Source organism: Pteronotus mesoamericanus, unplaced genomic scaffold, assembly GCF_021234165.1.
Source record: "Pteronotus mesoamericanus isolate MK-2021 breed Mesoamerican mustached bat unplaced genomic scaffold, CSHL_Meso_final contig_20, whole genome shotgun sequence".
In the NCBI taxonomy this organism is placed as follows: domain Eukaryota; kingdom Metazoa; phylum Chordata; class Mammalia; order Chiroptera; family Mormoopidae; genus Pteronotus; species Pteronotus mesoamericanus.
The window spans coordinates 7,209,653-7,236,431 of NW_026555085.1; the positions used below are offsets into that span (position 1 = coordinate 7,209,653).

At 39.4% G+C, this 26,779-nt stretch overlaps 1 protein-coding gene across 1 annotated transcript in view; it reads left to right on the forward strand.

Annotated features, from left to right (window-relative positions):
* The window catches only part of TBC1D22B (TBC1 domain family member 22B), an 86,749-nt gene that overhangs the window by 6,899 nt on the left and 53,071 nt on the right, over positions 1-26,779 (forward strand). The window contains exons 2-3 of the mRNA XM_054569303.1: positions 8,288-8,344; positions 25,077-25,384. Of these exons, the coding sequence (XP_054425278.1) occupies positions 8,288-8,344; positions 25,077-25,384 (365 nt within the window). The remainder of the gene's footprint in view (positions 1-8,287; positions 8,345-25,076; positions 25,385-26,779) is intronic.

Here is a 26,779-nt window from a genome sequence, read left to right on the forward strand (position 1 = left end):
AGTGTGATTTTGAGCAGTGGTTTTCAAACTTTAGTGAGTCTCCAGGAGGACTTCTTAAAATAGAGATTTCCAGGCCCCAGTTCCAGAGTTTCAGATTCAGAAGTTGTAAGGACCTGAGAAGCTGAGCTTTTAAGAAGTTCCCAAGTGATACTGCTGCTGCTAATATGGGGGCTGCACTTTAACTACCACTGAGAAAAGAGTCCTGAATTGATTGAAAGAAACCTGAGTTCTAGTGCTGGGGGCTTTTGCCATAAGGATCTTGAATAATTAATGCGTCTCACACTTAACACATCTAAACAGAACTCTTGATTTCCATATCTGTCTACTCCTGCAAAGCTATTCTTTCAATCTCACTTAATGGCCCCACCATTCACCAAGTTCCTCAGACCCAAAATCCCAATGTTTCTGATTCTTCTCTTTCTCTTCTTGCTGCATCCAATTCTTCAGCAAGTCCTGTTAGCTCTTCAAGTATATCCCAAATCTGAGCTGTTTTCACCACTTGTATCTCTACTACTATGAGTCCGTCTGAGTCCTCTCTTGCCTAGACTACAGCTCTAGCCTCCTAGTTGGTTTTCTTTCCTCTTCTTGCCCTTCTACAGACCTCTCATTTGTAGTTAGAATCAAGTCCAAAGTCTCTGAGTCTTCCAGGCCCTTCATAGTTGGAAAGATAGGCCAAGTTATAGACTTTGATCTTTATCCCAAGAGCAGTGAGATGCCATTAGAAGGTTAATGGAAGCTGAGGCATGGTCAGATTTGCATTTATAAAAATATCATTTCTAGCCGCCCTGAGGAAAATGGCTTTCAACATCTAGGAATGTGGACCCATAGTTGCTGTTTTGGGTGGGTGAATTCTGAGTTGTATTTGGACTGTAGGATGTTTTACATCTCTGGCCCTTGCTCACTGAATGACAGGAAGGCCACCAGTTACTGGGACAATTACCCTTCCGCCCAGGTGGGGGTGCTTTGATGGTCTTTTCTGTCTTGGAAAGTAGAGACTTGCTGGTGCTGCTCAACATCTAGGTGTCATGAAACCGTAGAATTTTATATAGAATTGATTCTTGAGCCCACTGCCAGTGAGGAAGCTGTGGCCAGAGAAGGGTGATGACTTTCCACAAATCACACTGCAGATTTCTTGACTTCCAGTTCATGCTCTCTCTACTACTGCTTCCCTCTTCCCCCTTCCCTAATCTTTGCTATGATTAAGACACCCTCTGTCAAAGCACCTCATCCAGTCCAAGGATGTGGACACCTCCAATGACAAGATGTAGATGAGACTTGGAATAGGAGAGACAAGTGTGAGACAGAGCCTGGCTCATGTCCCACATTCTTATCTCCAATCAGGCTGGTAAGGGCTTCTCCCTCTTTTTAAACAAAGGTGTTTATTAAAGTCAAGGAACTCTTTAGAATTAAATGAAGTTGAGGAAAGTGTCTAATCACTTGACTTATATAGGAGCCTTCTCTGTTATTTGGTTATTTTTCATAACATTAATGAATCTGATAGTAGATTCGGTGTAATGGTCCTAGCCTGTCTGGGCAGGTACATTACAGCCTGTTCTTAGCTTTACTGATAAAGTCAGTGAAAATACTAAATTATCACTGAAACAGCATAGATCCCCGTCTGGAAGAGTTCCATCAAGTGAGTATGTGAACTTGTATCAGTTGCCAACATGTTTGGTTTTAAATTGGATAGCTCTAGTCCCATATTTGCTTTAGCTCCTTTGTCAGCACCAAGCAAAACACCTATCTGTTGATTTTTCCTACCAAAGTTTTTGCATTGCTCCAGCTACTTAAACTAGCTATGTCAATACATTCTGTGGTGTTGGTTTTATTAAAGAAAATGACAGAAGTTGACCGGGATTTTCACTCCTTTTTTTTCTCTGTTGCAGCACATCCTGTGCATTCTTTTCTCTGCATAGGCAATGTGATTTCTCTGAGAGGCAGTGTGTTAGCCTCTAGTTTTTAGGTCTGGCAAAACAAGAGTCAGCTTAAAACAGACCTGGATTTTGTAGAGTTCCAATCTTTACTCACTAAGTTTTAAGTGTTTGCTGGTGTGTTGCCCTCTGCTAGGTGGTGAGGAGATTACAAAGACATGCATCTCCAGCGCTCTTTAGGAGCTGAAAATCGGCTTGGCACAGTGGCTTCCCCTGGTGAGAATGCTGTTTATTAGTGACTTTCAGTGACTTTCTGGGTTTTCCACTAAGCATATGTTACCTTTGTAATCAGAAAAACTTAAATGTGGAGCTGGGTGAAAACACATTGTTGAGTGAGAGAAGCCAGCTATAGAACGACATGTACAGTATGCAGTCTTTTATGTGAAGTTTTAAGGATTTTATTTATATATTTTTAGACAGAGGGGAAAGGAGGGAGAAAGGGAGGGATATAACATCAGCGTGTGGTTGCTTCTCACGCACCCCCCTGCCAGGGGTCTGGCCTGCAACCCAGGCATGTGTCCTAACTGGGAATCAAACTGACAACCTTTTGGTTCACAGGCCAGCGTTCAGTCCACTGAGCCATCCTAGCCAGGGCTATGTGAAGTTTTAAAACATTTAGAAAGTATTATATGTTGTTTATGGATATATAAATGTATGTAAAAGTATAAAGGCAGATGGGGAGGATTTCATCCCTACTTTAGGACAGTGGTTATCTCAATGGAAGGGAAATAGGACTGACTCTGCCACTGGGACTTCAGTATTCTCTCTTTAATGCTTTAATTTCTTTAAAAAGGAAATATGACAAATGTTAACATTTGTTAAATCAGAGCAGTGGGTATTCATGGATCTTGTTACAGTTTTCTCTGTATTTTTGTGTTTGAAACTTTGAATTAAATGGTTTTTTAATACTTTTTGGAGATGTTTTTTAAATTTGTGTTGGGGAGATGGAATAGCTAGCCATGAAATTAAGTAATATTTAAGGTTGCATTTATGATTTAGAGCCAAAAAAAGTAATATATACAATGTAATGCCATTTATATAGTTTTAAAAACATGCAAAAAATACTATACATAGAAAATAAAATCATAAAAACAAAGAATGAGTGAAAAATGCCAGATTTAATAAAATGGCTTCCTAGGAAGGAAGGGAGGGGTCTGCTGAGGCTTCAACCGTAAGATCTTAAAGCTTACGTAGGTGTTGAACTTAAAAGAACCTTGTATTATGATCTAAATCTAGTCTATTTTTTAAAAGCAATATAAGCCCTGATTTATGTGTTTAGGGAATCAGAGAAGACATTGGTTAGTGGATGCTGGTGTAAGGTCAGAGAAAGTCTCCTGGTGAGGGAGTTTGAGGGGTGTGGAATGTGAATGGAATGTTTCAGGATGGATACAATTTTGAACAGGGAGTAGGGCAAAGAGCCTGATTGAGTAACTTAGGTGTATTTGGAAGGTGGAGTGGAGACAAGGATGCTCTAGAGTTGAGTTTGGATTGGGAGGAATAGAGATGGTATAGGTGAATTTTAAATGCCAGGAAACTGAGCATCTTAATCTCCAGGATTTTATTCTGTCTTCATTTAATCTCCATGATGATCTCGGTTTCTCTTCCTTTTCTAACTTCTTGCCTGTCCTTTTTGAGATTCAATACACTGATTAATTATACAGAATGTTCCAGGAAGAGGTAAAGCACTGTTTGGTCCAAGAATATGTTAACAAATTCTGTTTGGGCTCTGATACCTTTGCAGATGAAGGCCATCATTTATCTTGGCCTTTCTGGCTGTGCCAGCACACTCGGCTGACATCTTTAAAGAACAGTGCACTATGATTTTAAATTTTCTTTCCTGGAAAGTAATTGATGGTCTTTGGCCCTTAAACCTACATAATTGAGATTGCCTTTTTTTTTTTTTTTTTGATAGATTACCGGAATGTGGTAATACTCTTTTAACGAGAGAAGCTAAGGATCTAAAAATAGGAGGTGTCTTGTTTTTCTACGCAACATCACCTAATTTGACTGGCCTGTTGACATCCTCCTGAAATTTATTCTCTGATCTTTATATTGTACTACAAAGAGGCTTGTGAATTGGAGAGTTCACGTGTACTCATCTTAGCATATTTGCAAGTATTAAAAGGCAAATCAGTGGCCATTTGATGTTTTTGTTTGTTTTAATTTTTTTGTTTAAGGCTTTTCTCTGTAAGCTAAACTTTCACATTACTCTTTGATCCCTCTTATTTTCTCTCTCCTTTCCTCTGCTGAAGACACTGTAAACACATTAAAGTCACATTGTTTGTATTTCTGTAGTTGTCTATGGAATGGTTTGTTTACAGGGAAGTTTAGAGAGTAGAGATTTTTCTAGCTAAAAAGGTAGGGGACGTATCCGTAACTAAAAAGTTGTGCACAAGAACGTTGCTTCCGGAATCTTCGTAAAAATCAATGTGAAAATGATTGAATTGGCTACATTTTTATTTAAAAGCAACTTTAAGGTCGCTTGTGTTATGTCAAATAAGACACATAGTAAACTTGTATTTTCTAAATGTTGGGTAAGGAATAAATTACAAAAATGGGAGGGAGATAGAAAACCATTCCTTGGGCACTGAGTGTGTGCTGGGTAGCATTCTAACATTTGCAAATCTACCACTGCTAGTATTATCACCCAGGAATTGTGTTAAAAGGGCTTTTTACACATTGTTCCATTTATACCTCCCAACCCTCTTAAGATTACTTAATTTACTTCTAAAAAGGTGATAGATGCACATGGTACTAATTCAGAAAGATACAAAAAGGTTGGCAGTAAAAACTAAATTTCTTTGCAGCCGGGTCTTCCAGCCATCTGGTTCCTTTCCAAACCACTTGTTACTGGTGTCTTGTGTATTCTTTCAGAGATATCTTATAAGTGCGTAGATATAATTATATATGCATATGTAGATATGTTTATTTTAGTTTTTTACAGAAACGGTGGCATATCATGCATACAGTTCTACATTTTTTTTCAATGAATGTTTTAGAGTTTGTTTCATGTTGGTGGATATAGAACTGCTTCATTCTTTTTAACAGGTGTATTGTAATTTATTTAACCAGTCCCCTGTTAATAATAATACTTTTTCTTTGAATAGGTAAGTGCAGCCCATGACATTTATTGGAATGATTAGTATATTTAGATTTAGTTCTATTTTCAATATTTTCTTTAAAAAATGTTTCACTATAAGGACTGTACTTGCTTTTGGAGGTGGATGTGCATGTATGTATTTTGTTAATTTGGAAGGCTTACCCTTTTATTTTAGTGATTATGTTTATAAGTATAACTTTATACTATGTTTCTTCAGATAATACTTGTTGGCTCCCTAACATGAACAATGATGAAATGAGTAGTTACATTTCCTGCCCTCTCCCCACCTCATTTTAATTGGCTATATTATTCTTCTTAGGTTTATTTTATATCTTAAAACGTACTTAGGTCTCTATTACGTGAGCTATCAGCCTTTAATGTCTTTTGAGCCTTGTTGGTAAAAGATGAGGAAATCAATGTACATACTTACATAATTTGCCAAATACATTATTTTAACATTTTTTTGTATATAATGGCAATATATACTTTTAAATTTTATTTTTCAATTACTGTTGACATTTGATATTATTTTATATTAGTTTCAGATGTATGACATAATGGTTAGACAAGCATATAATTTATAAAGTGATTCCCCTGGTATTTCAAATACCATACTTTGTTATTAAAATATTATTGACCGTATCCCCTGTGCTGTATTTTATATCCCCTTGACAAGCCCATAACTACCCATTTGTACTTCTGAATCCCTTCACCTTTTTCACCGCTCCTTCAGCCCCTTCCCCTCTGGCAACCATCACTTTGCTGTATCTACATTTCTTTTCTGTCTTGTTAGTTCACTAATTTTGTTGTTTAGATTCCACATGTAAGTAAAATCATGGTATTTGTCCTTCTCTGACATATTTCACTGAGCGTATTACTGTCTAGGTCCATCCGTGCCACTGCAAATGGTAAGATTTCATTTGTTTTTATGGCCAAGTATTATTCCATTATAGATATGTACCACAACTTCTTTATCCACTCATCTGTTGATGGGCACTTGGGTTGCTTGCATATCTTGGCTGTTGTAAATAATGCTGCAATGCACATAAATCTTTTTGAATTTGTATTTTGGGGTTTCTTCAGATATGTACCCAGAAATGGACTTGCTGGATTATAAAGCAGTTCCATTTTTACTTTTTTGAGGAACGTTCACACTGCTTTCCACAGTGGTTGCACCAATCTGCATTCCCACCACCAGTGCATGAGCAGTCCCTTTTCTCTATCCTCACCACCACTTGTTTCTTATTTATTGGTGATGGCCATTCTGACAGTTGTGAGGTGATATCTCATATGGTTTTAATTTGCATTTCTTTTATGATTCGTGACGTTCATCACATTTTCATATGTCCATTTGGCGATCTGTATGTCCTCTTTGGAGAAGTGCCTGTTCGGACCCTCTGCTCATTTTTTAATGGGATAGTTTGTTTTTGGTTACATTTTCTTCTGTAACCATAAAGCCTCAAATTTAAAATTTGTCTTAAAGTTAAATGAATTAAATGCTCTCCACTACTCTTTTTGCCACTGTTTCTACATTTATCTCATTAATTGAAGTTTTCCTTCTAGTACCCATATTCCCTGAGTTCTTACATGTAGAAACATATTTTCTATCACCTTTGTACTTAGATAGCAGTTTGGCTTGGTACATAATTATTCTTGGGTCACCTTTGTGTGTGTGTGAACTATTACAGAAAAGAAACAATTGTGTGGTATGATAACTTGATAATCACAATCTGAACACCCCACAAGTGTCCCCATGTGTCCGTTCTTTATCACACCTCCCTACTTCCGCAGAGACAACGACATTCTTTCAGGTCAATCACTCTTTGCTTTCTTTATGATGTTACCACTACGGATGCATGCCTAAATAAGAGAAATCAATTTTGCCAGTTTTTTAAGTGTTTTTTTAAAATTGTTGACACAGTAACAGATGTCCCCCACTTTTCCCCCTGACTTTGCCCACCTCCACCCAGACCTTGTCCTCCCTTCCCTCTGGCCCTTACCGCACTGTTGTCTGTGTCCATGGGCTATGCATATACGTTCTTTGGCTAATCTCCCTCCCTCCCTGCCTCCCTGAAACATTTTCTTTTAAGATTATTTATTTATTTTTAGACAGAGGGGAAGGGAGGGAGAAAGATAGGGAGAGAAACATCAATGTATCATTGCCTCTCACCGTGCCCCTTACTTGGGACCTGGCCCGCAACCCAGGCATGTGCTTTGACTGGGAATCGAACCAGCGGCCCTTTGGTTTGTAGGCTGGGGCTAAATCTATGGAGCCATATTAGCCAGGGCTCTCTTCACCTTATTCCTCCAGTCCACATCCCTTGCCAGTTTTTGAGGTGTATATAAATAGAATCATACAGTGTTTACTCTTTCATCCTTCACTTCTTTTATGTGCAACATGACATTTCTAAGATTCATTCACATTGTTACTTACAGTTCTACTTATATTTATGTTGTTGTATAGTATTCTGTTATATGAATATATTAGTTTGTTTCTTGATGGACTCTTGGGTTATCTCTGTTTTGGGGCTAAAAGGAGGCATAATGTTATGAATAGTTTTATGTATGTCTCCTGGTACATCTCTCTCCCTCCCCCTCCCTCCGTCTCCCTCTCCCTCTCCCTCTCCCCCTCCCCCGCCCCTCCCCTTCCCCCTCCCCCTCCCCTTCCCCCTTCCCCTCCCCCTCCCTCATATTTGAGAGTGAAAATACTAGGTCTTAGGCTATATACATTTTGTGTTTCCTAGCTATGGCCAAACTGTTTTTTGAAGTGGGTTGTATTACTTTATATCCCCACCAGCAATCTGTGAGAGTTCTTTGGGTCACCTTCCCTTGATATGTAGCATTGTTCCTTGTCTTTGAGCCCAAATGACCCTTTGGGTAGGTGGTATTGTACTTCTGTTTTACAGATGAGAAAACAGGTTCAAAGTGGTCAAGTAATTTGGTACAAATTTATAGAGGTAGTGGATGCCACAACTGACATGTGAGCTCTGCTTTTCAGCGTTAAAGTCTATTATCTTTACATGCTATCTTTTTAACACGTAAGACTTCCTCATACCAGATAAGGCACTGAAACTTCACCAGGGAAGGTGGTTATTGTCTGGCTTTTTTTTTTAAAGAGTAGGTTGCTGTCTTTTGGGGCTGGATTGGATATAGTTGTTCATGGAGGTGATCTATTTCTCAAAGTCCCTTCAAATTTTCGATGTAGATGGTACCCAACATACTTAGTGTCCTGACAATTTACTTCTCTTGCTTTTAGCATCCAGCCTGTGTATGGAGCACAGCACCCTCCTCTGGACCCTCGGCTCACCAAAAAGTAAGTCAAGTTGTTGTTCCTTTACTTTTTAAAAAATTATATTTTATTGAGTATGTTATTACAGTTGTCCCAATTTTTCCCCCTTTGCCCCCGCTCCACCCAGCATTCCCCACTCCCTCAGGCAATCCCTACACCATTGTTCACGTCCATGGGCCATGTGTATAAGTTCTTTGACTACTCCATTTCCTATACTGTACTTTATGTCCCCATGACTATTCTGTAACTACCTATTTGTACTTCTTAATCCCCTGACCTCTTCACCCATTCTGCCCTCCCCCTTCCATCTGGGAACCATCAAAACCCTCTCCATATCCATGATTATTTCTCTGTTCTTGTTTGCTTAGTTGGTTTTTTAGATTCAGTTGTTGAAAGATAGGTATTTATTGCCATCTTATTGTTCATAGTTTTGATCTTCTTTTTCTTAAATAAGTTCCTTTAATATTTCATACAATAATGGCTTGGTGATCATGAATTCCTTTAGTTTTTCCCTGTATGAGAAGGTCTTTATCTGCCCTTTGATTCTAAATCATAGCTTTGCTGGGTAGGACAATCTTGGCTGTAGGTCCCTGCTTTTTATGACTTTGAATATGCCTTGCCAATCCCTTCTAGTCTGCAAAGTTTCTTTTGAGAAATCAACTGGCAGTCTTATGGGAACTCCCCTGTTGGTAACTTTACCTCTTTTCTCTTGCTGCTTTTAAGATTCTTTCTTTAACCTTTGGCATTTTAATTATGATGCGTCTTGGAGTGGGGCTCTTTGCAGCCATCTTGTTTGGGACTCTGCTTCCTGGACTTTCATGTCTGTTTCCTTTACCAAATTAGGGAAGTTTTCTTTCATTACTTCTTCAAATAGATTTCCAATTTCTTGTTCTTTCTCTTCTTCTGGCACCCCTATGACACAAATGTTGCAATGTTTGAAGTTGTCTCAGAGGCTGCTTACACTATCTTCATTTTTTTTGGATTCTCTTTTCTTCTTATTGTTCTGATTGGTTGTTTTATGCTTCCTTATGTCCCAAATCATTGATTTGATTCTCAGCTTCATCCACTCTACTGTTGTTTCCCTGTAAATTGTTCTTTATTTCAATTAGTGTATCCTTCATTTCTGACTGGATCTTTTTTATACTGTTGAGGTCCCCACTAAGTTTCTTGAGCATCCTTGTAACTAGTGTTTTTTTTTTAAATTTTATTTTAATTTATTTTTTCAAATACATTTGCCTCTGTCTACCCCCCACCACTTTCCCTTGCCCCCTTCCTCCTTCCCTCCCTCAGCTCTTCCCCTTTGGTTTTGTCCATGAGTCCTTACTATATGTTCCTTGACTTTCCCCTTCCCTTCCTTTTCCCCGCCCCCCCCCCTTCCCTCTTGTCTCTGTTGATTTCTTTTCCTTTCAGTGTTGCTGGTCATATTTTCCTTGCATCTTTGTATTGTTGGTTAGGTTCCACTTATAGGTGAGATCATATGGTATTTGTCTTTCGCCCCCTGGCTTATTTCGCTTAGCATAATGCTCTCCAGTTCCATTCATGCTGTCGCGAAGTTTAGTAGTTCTTTTTTTCTTTCTGCTGCGTAGAATTCCATTGTGTATATGTACCATAAGTTTTTGATCCAATCATCTACTGATGGGCATTTAGGTTGCTTCCAACACTCGGCTATTGTAAATTTTGCTGCTATGAACATTGGGGTGCATAGGTTCTTTTGTATTCTTAGGCATTTTGGTATTCTTAGGGTATAGTCCCAGCAGGTGAATCACTGGATCAAAAGGCAGTTCCCTTTTCAGCTTTTTGAGGAAATTCCACACTGCTTTCCACAGTGGCTGCACCAGTCTGCATTCCCACCAACAGTGGACTAGGGTTCCCTTTTCTCCACAGCCTCGCCAGCACCTGTTGTTTGTTGATCTGTTTATGATGGCCATTCTGATCGGTGGGAGGTGGTACCTCATGGTGGTTTTGATCTGCATTTCTCTGATGGCTAGTGATGCCGAGCATCCTTTCAAATGCCTCTGGGCCCTCTGTATCTCCTCCTTGGAAAAGCGTCTGCCCAGGCCCTTTGCCCATTTTTTGATTGGATCATTTGTCTTCTTGGAGTTGAGTCGAGTGAGTTCTTTATATATCTTGGAGATCAAACCTCTATCTGATGTATCATTAGCAAATATATTTTCCCATATGGTTGGCTCCCTTTTCATTTTGCTGATGTTTTCTTTTGCCGTGCAGAAGCTTCTTATTTTGATGAGGTCCCACTTGTTTATTCTTTCCTTTATGCCCCTTGCTTTAGGAGACATATCAGTGAAAAAATTGCTGCGTGGGATATCTGAGAGTTTCCTGCCAATGTTCTCCTCTAGGACTTTGATGGTGTTGCGACTTATATTTAAGTCTTTTATCCACCTTGAGTTTCTTTTCGTGTATGGTGTCAGCTGATGATCCAATTTCAATTTTTTGCATGTAGCCATCCAGCTCTCCCAACACCATTTGTTGAAGAGGCTATTATTGCTCCATTTTATACTTCTGCCCCCTTTGTCAAATATTAGATGTCCATAGAGACCTGGGCTTATTTCTGGGCTTTCTATTCTGTTCCACTGGTCTATGGGTCTGTTCTTGTGCCAGTACCAGATTGTTTTGAGTATAGTGGCTTTGTAGTAGAGTTTGATGTCCAATATTGTGATCCCTCCTACTTTGTTTTTCTTTCTCAAAATTGCTGCGGCTATTCGGGGTCGTTTATGGTTCCATATAAATTTTTGAAATGCCTGTTCTATTTCTGTGAAATGTGTCATTGGTATCTTAATAGGGATTGCGTTGAATCTATAAATTGCTTTGGGTAGTATGGACATTTTGATGATATTAATTCTTCCAATCCATGAGCACGGTATATACTTCCATTTATTTGTGTCTTCCTTAATTTCTTTCTTTAATATTGTATAGTTTTCTGCATACAGGTCTTTTACGTCTTTGGTTAAATTTATGCCTAGGTACTTTATTTTTCTTCTTGCTATATCAAATGGTATTTTTTTTCTGATTTCTTCTTCTTCTATTGCATTGCTGGTGTACAAAAATGCCTTTGATTTCTGAATATTGACTTTGTATCCTGCTGTTTTGCCAAATTCACTTATTAGGTAGGTTGAGGAGTTTTTTGGTATAGTCCACAGGGTTCTCTATGTACACTATCATGTCATCTGCAAACAATGATAGCTTTACTTCCTCCTTTCCTATTTGGATGCCTTTTATTTCTTTCTCTTGTCTGACCGCTGTGGCTAGGACTTCCAATATGATGTTGAAAAGAAGCACTGAGAATGGACATCCTTGTCGTGTTCCCGATCTTAGTGGGAAAGCTTTCAGTTTTTGCCTGTTAAGTATTACATTGGCTGTAGGTTTTTCATAGATGACCTTTATTATGTTGAGGAATGCCCCATTTATTCCCATTTTGCTGAGTGTTTTGATCATAAATGGGTGCTGTACCTTATCGAATGCTTTTTCTGCATCTATCGAGATGATCATGTGGTTTTTGTCTTGTCTTTTATTTATGTGATGTATCACGTTTACTGATTTTTGTATATTGAACCATCCCTGCATGCCTGGGATGAATCCCACTTGATTGTGGTGGATAATCTTTTTAATGTATTGCTGGATGCGGTTTGCCAATATTTTGTTGAGGATTTTAGCATCTATGTTCATCAGCGAAATTGGCCTATCGTTTTCTTTCTTTGTAGGGTCTTCATCTGGTTTTGGGATCAGGGTGATGCTGGCCTCATAGAAAGAGTCTGGGAGTCTTCCCTCCTCTTGGATTTTTTGGAATAGTCTGAGAAGGACAGGGGTTAGCTCTTCCTTAAATGTTTTGTAAAATTCTCCTGTGAAACCGTCCGGCCCTGGGCTTTTGTGTGCCAGGAGTTTCTTGATTACTGCTTCAATTTCCCCAGCTGTTATCGGTTAGCAAATGGGCATGAGAAAAAGGCTGGGGTTGCCATACTTGTATCAGACAAAGTAGATTTCAAAGCAAAGGCCATAAAAAGAGACCCAGAGGGGCACTTTATAATACTTAAAGGAAGAATCTATCAAGAGGACATCAACATTGTAAACTTATATGCTCCCAATAGAGGAGCCCCCAAGTTTATAAGGAAATTGTTGGATGACTTCAAAAAAGATATAGACAGCAACACACTGATAGGGGATTTCAGCACCCCACTGTCAAAAATGGACAGATCTTCCAAACAAAACATTAATAAACATATTGTGGCGCTGAATGACACACTGAATCAAAGAGACTTAACTGACATATATAGAACCTTACATCCCAAAGAAGAAAAATACACATTCTTTTCAAATGCTCATGGCAGTTTTTCAAAGATAGACCACATGATAGGACACAAAGCAAACCTCAGCAAATTCAGGAAAATTGAAATAATACCAAACTTTTTCTCAGACCACAAGGGCTTGAAACTGGAAATCAACCTCAAAGAGAAACTTCAAAAACTTGCAAACTCATGGAGACTGAACAGTAGACTATTAAACAATGAATGGGTCAATAATGAGATAAGAGAAGAAATGAAAAAATTTCTGGAAACAAATGAAAATGAACAGACAACAGTCCAAAACCTATGGGACACAGCAAAGGCAGTCCTGAGAGGGAAGTTCATAGCAATACAGGCCTACCTAAAAAAGATAGAAACATTTCAAATAAAAGACCTAACATTACAACTCCAAGAGCTGGAGAAACAACAACAAATAAATTCCAGAACAAGTAGAAGGAAGGAAATAGTCAAGATTAGAGCAGAACTGAATGACATAGAGACAAAAAGGACAATTCAGAGGATCAACCAATCCAGAAGCTGGTTCTTTGAAAAGATAAATAAAATTGACAAGACTTTAAGCAGACTCATCAAGAATAAAAGGGAGAGGACCCAAATTAATATATCAGAAATGAAAGAGGAGAAATAACAACTGATACCACAGAAATACAAAGGATCGTCAGAAACTACTATGAACAATTATATGCCAAGAAATTTAAAAATCTTGATGAAATGGACAAATTTTTTAAAAAGTATAATCTTCCAGCACTGAAGGAGGAAGAAACAGAAAGCTTGAACAGACCGATAACCAGTGTTTTGAACTCCGCATCTGATAGTTTGCTTATCTCCCTTTTCTTTACTTCTTTTTCTGGAGTTTTCATCTGTTCTCTCATTTGAGCCATGTTTTCCTTTTCTCCTCATTTTAGCAGCCTCCGTGTGTTTGTTTCTATGTATTAGGTAGAGCTGCTATCACTCCCTGTCTCGGTAGTGTGACCTAATGTGGTAGGTGTCCTGGAGGGTCCAGTGGCACAGCCTCCCCTATCATCCAGGCTGGGTACTGGAGGTGCACCCTTCGTGTGGGCTGAGTACACCCTCCTCTTATAGTTGAGCCTTGATTGCTGTTTGCAGGTCAATGGGAGGGATTTAGCCAGGCCAGTCAGCTGCAAGGACTGGCTGTGACCACTTACCACCAACCACCACCCTCCATGGAGTATCAGCTGTGCAGGGACAGGGCAGTGGTACTCCAATGTGGTCTGTAGTCCACTGTGTGTACAGGCTCTGGTGTTTCCCAGGTGGTGCAAGCCAGTTTCAGCCCTGACCTGTGTTTTGTCCAGAGCCACCCTGCCTGGGCTATAAAGCAATTTGAGATGGCTGTTACTTGTGCTGGGCTTGGAGATTCCCAGGTGAAGCCAGGCTATGAATCTAGGCTGGCTGCTGCTAGTGCCGGGCCTTGGGGCCACTTAGCAAGAGGTATCAGGACTGGAGGCTCACAGAGGCTGGCTGTTGCTTGTTTGAAAGGATTCAGGAAATTGTGAAGCGTGAGACAAGACCAACCATTCATACAGAAAAGTCTCTGTTAACAATGTGGGGAGGACAGAGTCTCAGGTGATTTCCAGGGTGGTACAAAAGGTGTTAGCCAGGTTAATGGAGTCTCAGATATGCCACCTGATAGCTCTGTGGCTGTGTGGGGGAAGGGTTTAGAAAAGGCCTCTGCCCACCTTTCTTTGTGGGCAAAAGCTGCCCTCAGCTCTTGCCTTGATGTTAGACTCTTCAGGTCCTCCCTCTATGCCACTGGTGCCTTTCAGGCTGCCGTCCCAGTGCTGGAGCTCAGAGGGAGCGAGCCTGGGTAAGTCCGTGTCAGGGTTCTATAAGAGGAACTGCTTGGGATTGTAGAAATTTCTTCCACTGACTCAGTCCCCACTGGTTTTTGCAGCCAGAAGTTTTGGGGATTTCTCTTTCTGGCACTGGATCTCTGGGCTCAGGGGGCCTGGTGTGGGGATGAGATTCCTTGCTCCCAGGATATCCCTCCTGAATTTTTATCTACCACATGTGGATATGGGACCAGCCCATTCTGCTTCTCTGCCCCTCCTACCAGTCTGGATGAATGTGGTTTCTTTAATCTGTAGTTGTCAGACTTCCATTCAACTTGACTTCTGATGGTTCTGTGTGATGGTTATTCTATAATTTTGTTGCAATTTTGATATGGTTGTGTAAGGAGGCGAGCTGTGTTTACCTGTGCTGCCATCTTGACTAGAAGTCTGTTTTCCCTTTCATGTGGGTACTTCTTCCACCACCCCCAAGCCTTCCCCTACTTTGTTGAAATGACAGGTTCCACTTTGACCTTTCTACCTTCTCTGCTCTGGAAATAATCTTATCTCTAAACAGTCCATTAGTAAGTGGGAAATTAACTCACTTCAAAGATTTTTTTTTTTTCTACACAGGAAGTGGATATTTGTAGGCTTTGGTGTTGGATTCTCTGTCATGGTGGAAAGGTCTTTATTGTTTAATTGTTGTTGTGAAATTGGATGATTGAGGACCTCCTTTGAGCAAGAGACCTGGTTTCTGGGGATTATTGCTCTTGAATGTAGACAGGTCTGCCATCTTTTCTTCACTTTTACCCTGAGAATTAGGGCACATAGAATATAACTGCAGAGCTAGCTTTCTTCAGGTCCTCTTTCTCTTTGACACACTCAAGGAAGCCCAGCCACACAATACAGCTAAAAGCTCCCTGGAAGCTATTTCTCTAGTAAAATTTTAATAAATTATTTTCAAACACAACAGAGACCCTAGCTAAATCTATACCCCTAATTAGCACTTTATCACAACTTTCTCTAGTGGGCCATCACTCAGCCACAATGAGGAGATGGGTCATATCTCAGATTTTCTAAGAACTTTGACCTTTCTCTATCTTTGGATATATTTAATCTTATAGACTTATTTCTATGAGCTGTAGCTTATAATGAAAGCTGAATGATTTGCGAGGTGCAGGAAACCTAGGTTCTCATCCTCCTGGGGCCTGTGTAATAATATCCACCCTTTCTTCACAGTCAATGGGAAGGTAAAGATAACGTACAATAAAGTATTTAAAGTACCTAGAAAATGCATCTATCAAATATCCATTATCGATATTTTAATATTTTTAAAATAACTTAGCTCAATGTGTGGTGAACTTTCTATAATTCTACCAACTCATTCTTTTTGCAATTTGGCCAGTATGTAGAAGGTACAGCTTTACTTTGGAAGTATGACTACTGTTCTTTTCTGTAAGATGCACAACTTTTATATCAGAAACCACTAGACTATAAGCTCTTTGAGGGCAGGGACTTTGTTTTGTTCACCACTACACTCTTAGTATCTGGAATAGCATGTGGACATAGTAGGCACTGGGTAAACATTTATGGAGTGAAGAATGTAATCTTTTATTTACTTAGACAGTGGGCTTTTCTTTAATGTTTCTTACTTTGTAGCTTCTATTAGCTCTTCTTAAGGAGAGCATGCTTACTCCCCTATCATCCAAGCTGGGTACTGGAGGTACACCCTTTGTGTGGACTGAGTACACCATCCTCTTATAGTTGAGCCTTGATTGCTGTTTGCAGGTCAATGGGAGGGATTTAGCCAGGCCAGTCAGCTGCAAGGACTGGCTGTGACCACTTACCACCAACCACCACCCTCCATGGAGTATCAGCTGTGCAGGGACAGGGCAGTGGTACTCCAATGTGGTCTGTAGTCCACTGTGTGTACAGGCTCTGGTGTTTCCCAGGTGGTGCAAGCCAGTTTCAGCCCTGCATACTTAAAGGGGAGATTTGTGTGATATTTCCATTAAGTAGAATGAATTCTGTTTCCTGGTTTCACCAACAACAGACTATCTGGTCACTTGGCTAGTATAGCAGGAGCTGTTGATTGCCTACCCAAGAGTCTCCCCAGCCCTGCTCCTTCCTTGCTTAATAAACTTAATATTATTTAGCTATATTAATCAGGTGATGGTGTACTTAGAGGATTAGTTTAGACCTTTTACAATAATTCCTTGGTAATCGCAGTGACTGATCTATGGTGAGCTCATCTCATGGATTCGGGCCTATGAGACATAAAAAGATCGCCTGAGTGCAGAGTCTCAGAAAGATTTTTTTGATCAGAGAGATCATTTTGTGCAAAAAGCCTCTTTTTTGCCTCCATTCACATTTCCTGCTTTTGAATTGTGATAGTGTGAAATTCAGATGCTGAAAACTGTAGCAACTAATTTGTAACCTGAGGGAAAGACCAAGAGAATTGCAGAGACACCAACCAGCTCAGTGTCCTGACATCATGGTCTTTACAATTTAAGCATCATAGCTGAGAATTCAGTTCCTTATAGCTAGTTTGTTCACAGCCAAGATTTATTGATTGGTAATTGTTCCATGCTAGCATATTTTATAGTGACCTTTGATAAATAATGGTTCACATATAAATCTATCTACCCATATTTAAGGTAGTAGGTGTAGTATCCCATTTTATGCTTGAGTTAAAGTCACCATACCTTGTCTACACCTGTCAACAACAGAGTTTCTCTGACTGTACAGGTCTTACAATATTACCATATCCCAAACTGCCACGACCAGCTTTATATACTCTTGTTTTCCCACCTGTTAAAAAATATAAAACCATGACTGTTTTCACTGATCATTCAGCAGAATTTCAATCACTTTCAGTAGAGGTAATCACTTAGCTTTGCAATTTAGAAGGACTATAATTGTCACTAAATAAATTGTGTCTCATTTCATGCACATAGTGATTTGGTATTAATAGTCTACAACATGGAACAATATCTAGGTTTGCACTGGACCGTTTTATAATTCCAGATTGTTACTATAAAATATTTATTGCCCTTATTTTATACCTTTGTTGGGACATTTTTATTACTTTCTCTGCTACAGGATTATCGTTCCACTTCAGACCATTGTTAATTACTATGTGGTTAATCCCCATCACAGCAGAAACTTTACATTGGGTCTTCAATCATCTAAACTATGCAAGCAAGCAAGTCATTCCCCATCTGTGTATACTGACTTCAATTTGCCAAATTATTACCATTAGTGATGATATTGCCTGCAATAATTTTCATAGCTCAGGTAAAACTAGTATTATTGCAAAGCAGCCCCATTAGCAACTTGATGATATGAAAAGCTTCTAAATTTATTGTTTTCTGAGTTGATATCCTCATTCCAAGTTATAAGGCTTGTTCACGTGAAGCCACACTAGCTACTGTGAGGACTGAATTCATGTGACTGTTACAGAATTCCCCACTTGCTTCACATCCCTTACCAATGTCAAATATTTTTCTAAACAAATTTGTGTCATATGTCTATTGAGTGAACAGCCGTATCAGTAAAACAGTGTAGTATTAGTCAAATTACAGAATGATTAATCTTTTGTTTTCTAACCAGTATAACCTGTAGTCATCTTTTTTCAAAATATCTGTAGGTGTTTGTGTTAACATTTAAGTTATTATTCACCAAACAACTAAGTTTCTCTCAATGTGCCATTTATTGTGTTTTTGTGGGGTTTTAGTTTCACCGGCACTTCCTGAATCCCCGCCTCTTTTTTTTTACCACTTCCCACCTCCATGATCTTGGGCAAATAACCTCTTGGAGCCTTAGTCTACTCATCCATAAAATAGAAATAATAAGACTCAGGTAATGGGGTTGTTGTGAGGATTAAATGAATATCTGTGAAAGTGCTTTTTAAACTCTAATTTGGCATAGAGTTGTGAGGAGGTATGGTGAAAATGTGTATCCGAGGCCAGTTTTTGTTGTAACTTTATATAGTTCTGCTTAAATAATCTTGGACTTCAGGTCACACTGTGGCATTATTGTATCTTGGGTTAGGTATAAGTTAGTTGGGACCATGTTAAAATGAAGCACCCCAAGCTAGAATTACCTGAATTGATTTTTTTTTTTTTTTTTTTTTTTTTTACTGGGACTACTGGGGTTAAAAGGGAAGAGAGACATTTTCCTCCCAAGGACCACATGCCTCAGTGTGACTTTCCTTTCTGGTTACCAACATACACAGCCTATTCTATGCAGATAGGAAGTTAATTCCTACAAGACTAGAGAGTTAGGACTGTTGGCCACGCACACTTGGAGATGTCATAGCTCTGCTGTTGTGTGCTCAGTTTGCATGGCAACTCCTCTTCCCAGGCTGCTGATCCTACCAGGCCTCAAGCCTCCCCTCCAGTTTTTCTAGATAGAGTGGTTAGAGAACCTGTAGGCTCTGCATTCAGATGGACCTAGATTTGAGCCCTGACCTTGCTGCCTGCCCGTGACCTCAGTCAGCCTCAGTTTCCTCATCTGTAAATGGGAATAATAATAATAGCACTTATAGACTTATGAATTAGCATTAATAAGGAAATGGGTATATGTAAATATTGCACAGAGCCTGGCTTCTAGTAAATAGCCAATAAATGTTAACTATTATATACATATGAATTTATATTACCCCCACTGAAGAGAACAAAATTAATAAACATAGGTAGTTTTCAGAGCCTTAGATCTCCCATCGTTGTCACTGTCTCTAGATTTTTCTGCTTTCTCTCAGCAGTACACCAGGTACCTTCACTCTCTCATTCATTGATGGGACTCCCGCCACTCCAGGCGATATCAGCCTCTTCCTCCACAAAGACCTCTTTTCTCAGGACAGCGCTGACTTTTTTAACTGGTTAGTTGAATTTTGGGTTTTATGGGTTAGGTATCCCTAAAATAATTTCTAGCAGCCTAAAAATGGTCTGCTTTGAATCTCTCTGGTCTTTCTGTCACAGAGAATGACAACCTTTCCTCCCTTCTTTCCTTCTCATTGTGTGGGAATATGTCCTCCCAGTTTCTATGTGCAAAGCCTTTATTTGAGTAAATTCCAATTCTTAATCTAGTTCACTTATATTGAATCTTCATCTGTTTCAAAAAATATAATGAAGTACTTTAAATACATAAAAAGGTGTTAAGAAATATATAGCAAACACACATGTTCCCAGCAGTCAGTTAATTTACTTCCTTCATTTGTAGAGTAAGCTCAGTGTGTTCATCCCTCAGCATGACTCATCTATTGGTGTAGAGTTGTAATCCAATCCAGGGTGTGCATCTGCTGTACCCAAAGTTAGACTACCAGCATCCAGTCCATTCTTTGACCTGAGTTAAAATGCAGCTTCTTGATTTGATAGTTTATTTAAAGAATTCTCAAAATATCAAGAGGGTATTTAGGAAACCTGAACCAAAAAACAGTAGTTAATCTTGAGATCCAAAGTATTCATATCAAGTTGTTGGATTTATTAAGTGCAATCTCAAGTTACGTTTAGCCTCCAAGTGGAAAACAACAATAATAACCATGACTCCTATGCAGTATTTTATTGATTACAGATCTTTCATATACATCTGGCATTTTGTTCTTGACAGTGAAGCCTCTGCAGTGTGTACGACAGGTCGTGGACCTTGGGCCTCTTTTACAGAGGAGAAGCAGTCATAGTGATGAGTCCAGAACATGAAGCCCCGGCAGACCTGCAGAGGAGCACTTTGCCTTCTGGCTCAAGTGGATTTTTAAAAAAATTTTTTTAAAGATTTTATTTATTTATCTTTAGAGAGACTAGAAATGAGGGAGAAAGAGATGGAGAGAAACATCAATGTATGGTTTCCTCTTGCGTACCCCTAACTGGGGACATGGCCTGCAACCCAGGCATGTGCCCTGACCTGAAATCGCACCAGTGATCCTTTGGTTTGCAGGCCAGCACTCAATCTACACCAGCCAGGGCTCAAGTGGAATTTTGACATGCAGATATTTGCACTGCATTACCTCAGTTTTATTTTCTTTGATTTGGGCTCTTGTTCATTTCCAAGTATTTATTCAGTAGGTTTATAATTATTCTTACTTTGGGTTTGACAAAAGCTGACAAAACATTTTCCATTGAATAATAAAAATAATACACTCAGTTTAGAAAATACGAATAATTCAGGGAAGTATAAAAATGAAATTAAATATCACCTGTAATTCCACAGCCCAAGAGATAAGCACTGTTAACATTTTGATGTATTTTCTTCCTGATCTTTTCTGTGCATATAGTTGTTAAAAATAGACCATTAAAAATATATAATTTTGGTTTCAATTTTTACTTTCTTCAGATTGTTCTCAAGATGTGATTTTCACTGGCAGTATAACATTCCATTTGGTGGCTGAACCATAATTTAACCTGTCATTTCCAATTTCTAGATGTTTATGTTATTTCCAGTTTTTAACCAAAATAAATAATACCAGTAACTGTTTTAGATCAATTATGTTTGGCTTTCTGATTATATTCTTATGGTCAGAGAAGATGAGCTTTTTTGTGTGGTGATTGAGAGTATGTTTATGAAGGCTGGGGACAGTGAAACAAGGAAGGACTAAGGATAGAAGAAGCAACTGGAGAGACCTGGGCGGGGCTGCTTTGTCTCTAGAAATGTTATAGGAAAGAAATGAGCCGAGGCGAGCATGCTTTGGCTCACTGGGAAGTCAGAGAAAAGGGGATCTATAGACAGGTTTAGGGGGTAGCCCAATGAGCTGCCGCTGCCCATTGCTCCCCTGGTTGCAAGTCTTGTGAGGACCCTTAGAATTTAGTAGATGCATGCCTATGGGGGAAAAAAAGTGGGCAGGGGAAAGCACAGGCTTGCTCCCTGGAGGGAGAGTGCCAAGATGATGAACGATTTTAAGGCTTATGGTGTATATGTTTCCAGATTATTTTCCCGAAGTTTGTGCAGTATACACCCCCACCTGCAACAGACCATTAAAAATATATTAGAGAGCTGGTCTCACTACACTCTGGCCAGTTGAAGAGAATACATCTTTAAATCTTTGCTAATTTAGTGGGTGGAAACTGATATCTTGTTTTCATCACATTTGAGCTGTTACATCTTGTAATGTGTTCTCTCTTGTATTCATGTGATCTATTTTCCTTTACTCTTTGTAAACTAGTTTTGAAACTAGTTTTTGAAAATAATTCCTCAGTGATACCTGACTCCTTTTTTGGTGTTAATTATAGGGACATTCTGATGAGCTGTATGAGTTATCAGTCTGCATTTATCAATGTTAATGACAATTATCTTTCAGAATAAGAATTGGACTCATCTAGGAAGATGGGATGGATTATTAGACCACACATCTCCACCCAAAGGAAGAAACATCTCTTGGAAGTGAGGGAACTTCAGCTCCTCTGGTAGAGCCTTTTCACTCTAGAGTTGCCCTGCCTTCCTGGGGGAAGCAGGCAGGCATTTTAATGTTTTTACCGATTGCATCCCAGTCCCCAGGTGTACACCAGGCAGTGCCCTCTGCTTCCCTGGTTGGGGTATGAGAGATGCCAGATAAGACTGAGTTAGAAATGCCCTGACCACACAGTCCCCTGAAACTGACATAAGAGGAAAAGTTCAGGGAAGTAGGGATGATATACACAGCTCTTACAAATAGGCTCTCTTTCTTCAATGAGTTAATCTAGTGTTCCCCAAATCTTCAGTTGGTTTTTTTTTTCTATTTTTTATACTGTTACTTTACTAAATACATTTTTTAAATTTAGTCTTTATTGTATTTTTTCCATTACTGTTTGATCCCCTTATAACCCTCTTCCCCCAGCAATCACCACACTTTTGTCCATATCCATGAGTCCTCTTTCCTTTTTGCTTAATCCCTCCACCCTCTTACCTGGCCCCACTAGCTGTCATCTTGCTCTCCATCTATGAGTCTGTTCCCCATTTCTCTTGTTTGTTCAGTTTGTTCATTAGATTCCTCATATAAGTGAAAGAGTACTGTATTTGTCATTCTCTGACTGCCTTATTTCACTTAGCATAATGTTCTCCAGATCCATCCATGCTGTTGCACAGGGTACAATTTTTTTCTTTTTTGTAGCCTAGTAGTATTCCATTTTGTAAATGCCCTATAGTTGTTTTAATCACTCATCTATTGATGGGCACTTGGACTGCTTTTATATCTTGACAATTGTAAATATAAATAGGGGTGCTTCTGTTCTTTCAAATTAGGGTTCCTTCAGATACATTCCCAAAAGTGGGATTGCTGGGTCAAAAGGCAGATCCATTTTAAATTTTTTGAGGTATCTCCATAGTGCTTCAACAGTGGCTGCACCAGTCTGCATTCACACCAACGGTGCAAAAGCATTCCCCTTTTTCCACATCCTCACCAGCATTTGATGTTTATTGATTTATTGATGATAGCCATTCTGACAGATGTGAGATGGTATCTCATGGTGGTTTTAATTTGCATTTCTCTGATGATTAGTGATGTTGAGTATCTTTTCACATGTCTCTTGGCCATCTGTATGTCCTCTTTGGAGAAGTATCTGTTCAGGTCCTTTGCTCATTTTTAACTGGGTTGTTTGTTTTTTTGGTGTTGAGTTTTGTAAGTTCTTTATACATTTTGGATAGTAACCCCTTATCAGATGTATCAGTGAATATGTTCTCCCATTCTGTGGGTTGTGTTTTTATTTTGTTGATGATTTCCTTTGCTGTGCAAAAACTTTGTAGTTTGATGTAGTCCAATTTGTTTATTTTTTTCTTTTGTTTCCTTTGCCTGGGGAGATATACTCAATAAAAAATTGCTGCGAGCAATGTCCAAGATTTGCTGCCTATGTTTTCTTCTAGGATTTTTATTGTTTCAGGTCTAACATTTAAGTCTTTGATCCATTTTGAATTCATTCTTTTGTGTGGTATAAGAAGGTGGTCTACTTTCATTTTTCTGCACATATCTGTCGTTTCCCATCACTATTTATTGAATAAACTATCTTTAGCCCATTGTATGTGCTTGTGTCTGAAAGTCCTAGCTACAGCAATCAGACATGAAGAAGAAATAAAAGACATCCCAATTGGAAAGGAAGAAGTAAAACTGTCTTTATTTGCAGATGACATGATATTTGTAGATAGAGAACCCCAAAGATTCCACCAAGAAACTATTAGCAATGATATTGAATTCAGCAAAGTAGCTGGATACAAAATTAATATTAGAAATTAGTTGCATTTTTCTATGCCAGTAACAAATTAACAGAAAGGGAAAATAAGAAAACGGTCTCATTCACAATTGCTTCAAAAAGAATAAAATTCCTAGGAATAAACCTAACCAAAGATGTGAAAGACCTGTACTCAGAAAATTATATGACACTGAAGAAAGAAATTGAAGAAGATACGAATAAGTGGAAGCACATACAGTGTTCATGGATAGGAAGAATTAACATCATAAAAATGTCCATATTATCCAAAGCAATTTATAGATTCAATGCAATTCTTATCAAGATTCCAATGACATATTTCACAGAACTAGAACAAATATTTCACAAATTTATGTGGAGCCATAAAAGGCCCCACATAGCAACAGTGATCCTGAGAAAGAAGAACAAAGTTGGAGGAATGATGCTACCTAATATCAAACTATACTATAAGGCCATAGTAGTCAAAACAGCATGGTACTGGCATAAAAACAGACATATAGATCAATGGAACAGAATAGAAAGCCCAGAAATACACCAAATGCATTTTAAAAACCTCATTTTATTTACACAATTAGATTTGTTTTTAAACATAAACCTTATCACTTCTATAAATGAAAAACCAATACCATTTGCCAAAAATAGAAAGTAATCTTAAAAAAAAAACAGTGAAAAACTAAAACAACCTTATTAATTAAATTCTAAGTCAGGTCCTATTGCTTACAAATATGTCGGTCCTGAGGCTGTGCTCATTTTTGTTAAAAAATGGTCTTATAGACAGAGTGGCACCAAACTGAGACTGTCTCCTCATTGGCTAGCAGGACTTTAACAGGATAAAAAAAGGACAACTTGTTCATTTTGGAACTCAATATTTAATGCTACATACGGTCTAACTAAAGTTACCTCCTCTTCTACCAGTAGTTTATGGCCTAAGGAGCAGTTAAGGCTATGCTGCCATAATAGGTTAAGCCTGGAATTTCTGTGGATTGATACACTAAGGTTTGTTTCACGCTCATACTACATGTGCCGAGTGGGATTGGGTGGCAGTGGAGGGCAGGCTGTGCTCTAGTACTCACCTGTTACCCAGGCTGAGGGAGGCACCACCATCTGGATCCTCACCCTTTACCACAGTAGAAGAAAGTTTATAGAGAACTCACACCTTTTCTTTTATACTTGGACTTGGAAGTGATTGTCTCACTTCTCAGCCCGCTGACGAGAGCTAGTCATGTAGTCTCGCTTAAGTGCCTGGCAGCTGGGAAGTATAGAGCAGCACATCAAATAGTTGGTGAGCATTGCTGTCTTTGCTACATCTGTCTACAGCATAGGGCTGGTCTAGGTGCATATAGATGAGGAACAGATAATGGGTATTTTTTGTCTGAAGCAGATAGTGATTGTGTATGAGATTGTCTGTAATACTGTTAATATCACATTAAACAAGTGGTGAGATGTGTCAGACCATTCTTTGGTAATGGTGTCTCCTTTCTTAAAGCTTTATTAAAGAGCGATCAAAAGTCAACACAGTTCCTCTGAAGAATAAGAAGGCCTCCAGTTTTCATGAGTTTGCCCGGAATACCAGTGATGCTTGGGACATTGGTGATGATGAGGAAGAGGACTTTTCCTCCCCTTCTTTCCAAACTCTGAACTCAAAAGTTGCTTTGGCAACTGCAGCCCAAGTCCTGGAAAACCACAGCAAGCTGAGGGTGAAACCAGAACGATCCCAGTCAACAACATCTGACGTTCCTGCCAGCTACAAGGTCATAAAGTCCAGCAGTGATGCCCAGCTGTCCAGAAATTCCAGTAAGTCCATCCCACTTCCTCCATAGCTCTGCCTTTTCAGCAGAGTACATTTTACATAAAAACATTTTTTACTTAGGGCATCACTCACATTTTTCCATTGGGTGGTAAATAATCAAGCTCAAGCCTAAGGTATGACATCAGTGAGCCTAACTGGTCGTAAGCTGTACCTGCTTCTCCCACCTTGATGGCTGCCTGGCTCTGCAACCTGGAGCTTCACCTCCTGACACCCAGGTGTTGCCTGCAAATCTCTTTTTTCTTTCCCTATGCTGGAATCCAAAACTTTTGTAGTTTGTTTGCTTCACATTGCTTTAGGGCTGGTCAGATTAAAGACTATTGACTAATGTATCTAAGGTTATTAGCCGTATTCCACAAACGTTTGGTTCTGTTACTTGGCCTCCTCAGCCTTGGGGAACAGCCACAAGCATAAGGTTGTCTCTCCTCTTGCTGAGGCACGGAGCAGCATGTATGCAAAGGCCCTGTGTCACAGTGCCCTGCCTGTCAGGTTGGGGGAGCAGGGGGAGATCCCCTGATGTGTCTCTTCAAGAGGCTGCAATAACTGGTTGAGGTGATGGTGGCTTTATCAGATATTCAGGGACTCTCAGTGTATACTTTTAAACATGTAGTGCTATATTAAATGTTGCCTTAGAGGGTTTTTTGGAAGCCACTTATTCTGAGCTGGAGAGGGAAATGCTGTCCTTCTAGTGAAAGTTAAAACAACAGCCTGGTGAAGGGTGAAAAGGAAGTAGAAGAATGTCAGAGCCCTGGAGTGGGTCTTGGCATGTGTTCTAAGAGAACTTCTTTCACAGCTTCAGACTAAACGTGTGGTCATGAAATTAGGATGGAAAGCCTTTGATATCATTCCACCGTCACTTTCTATCTCTGGTTCAGGCCCCAGCTTGAAGCTCTGGTGCCATGTGCAGGCCAGCATTTAGTGTTGATTCACCAGGGGCCACAGTACAGACAGTGTCTCTGCACTGTGATTGAGGGTCTCCAGTGTGAGGAAGACCCCTCCATGATCTCTAATGAGCTGCCCCTGTGCAGCCAGGACCACCTAGAGCCTTCCCTTGATGAGGCTCCCGCCTGTGAGTATCAGTCTGCCAGTCACTGCTGTCAGATGTGCACATGGGCCTCAGCGCTGTAATGTGTGTTCTGCATTTTCTAGGCCTCATATTACACTAGGCATCCCGGCCAGGTACCCTGTGGCACTTGTTTCTATAAACCTGCTAGTTGTGCTGGTAGTCACTGTTTAATTCTTGCTGTGACTAATACTTTTTAAGGTCTCAATAGGTAAAAAATATGAAACAGTCATGAAAGGGCAGTCAGAATTTACAACTGAGTTTTGTTTGGGGTATTAAAATAAATAAGAGTTTTGGAGTCAGAACAATCTAGGGTGGC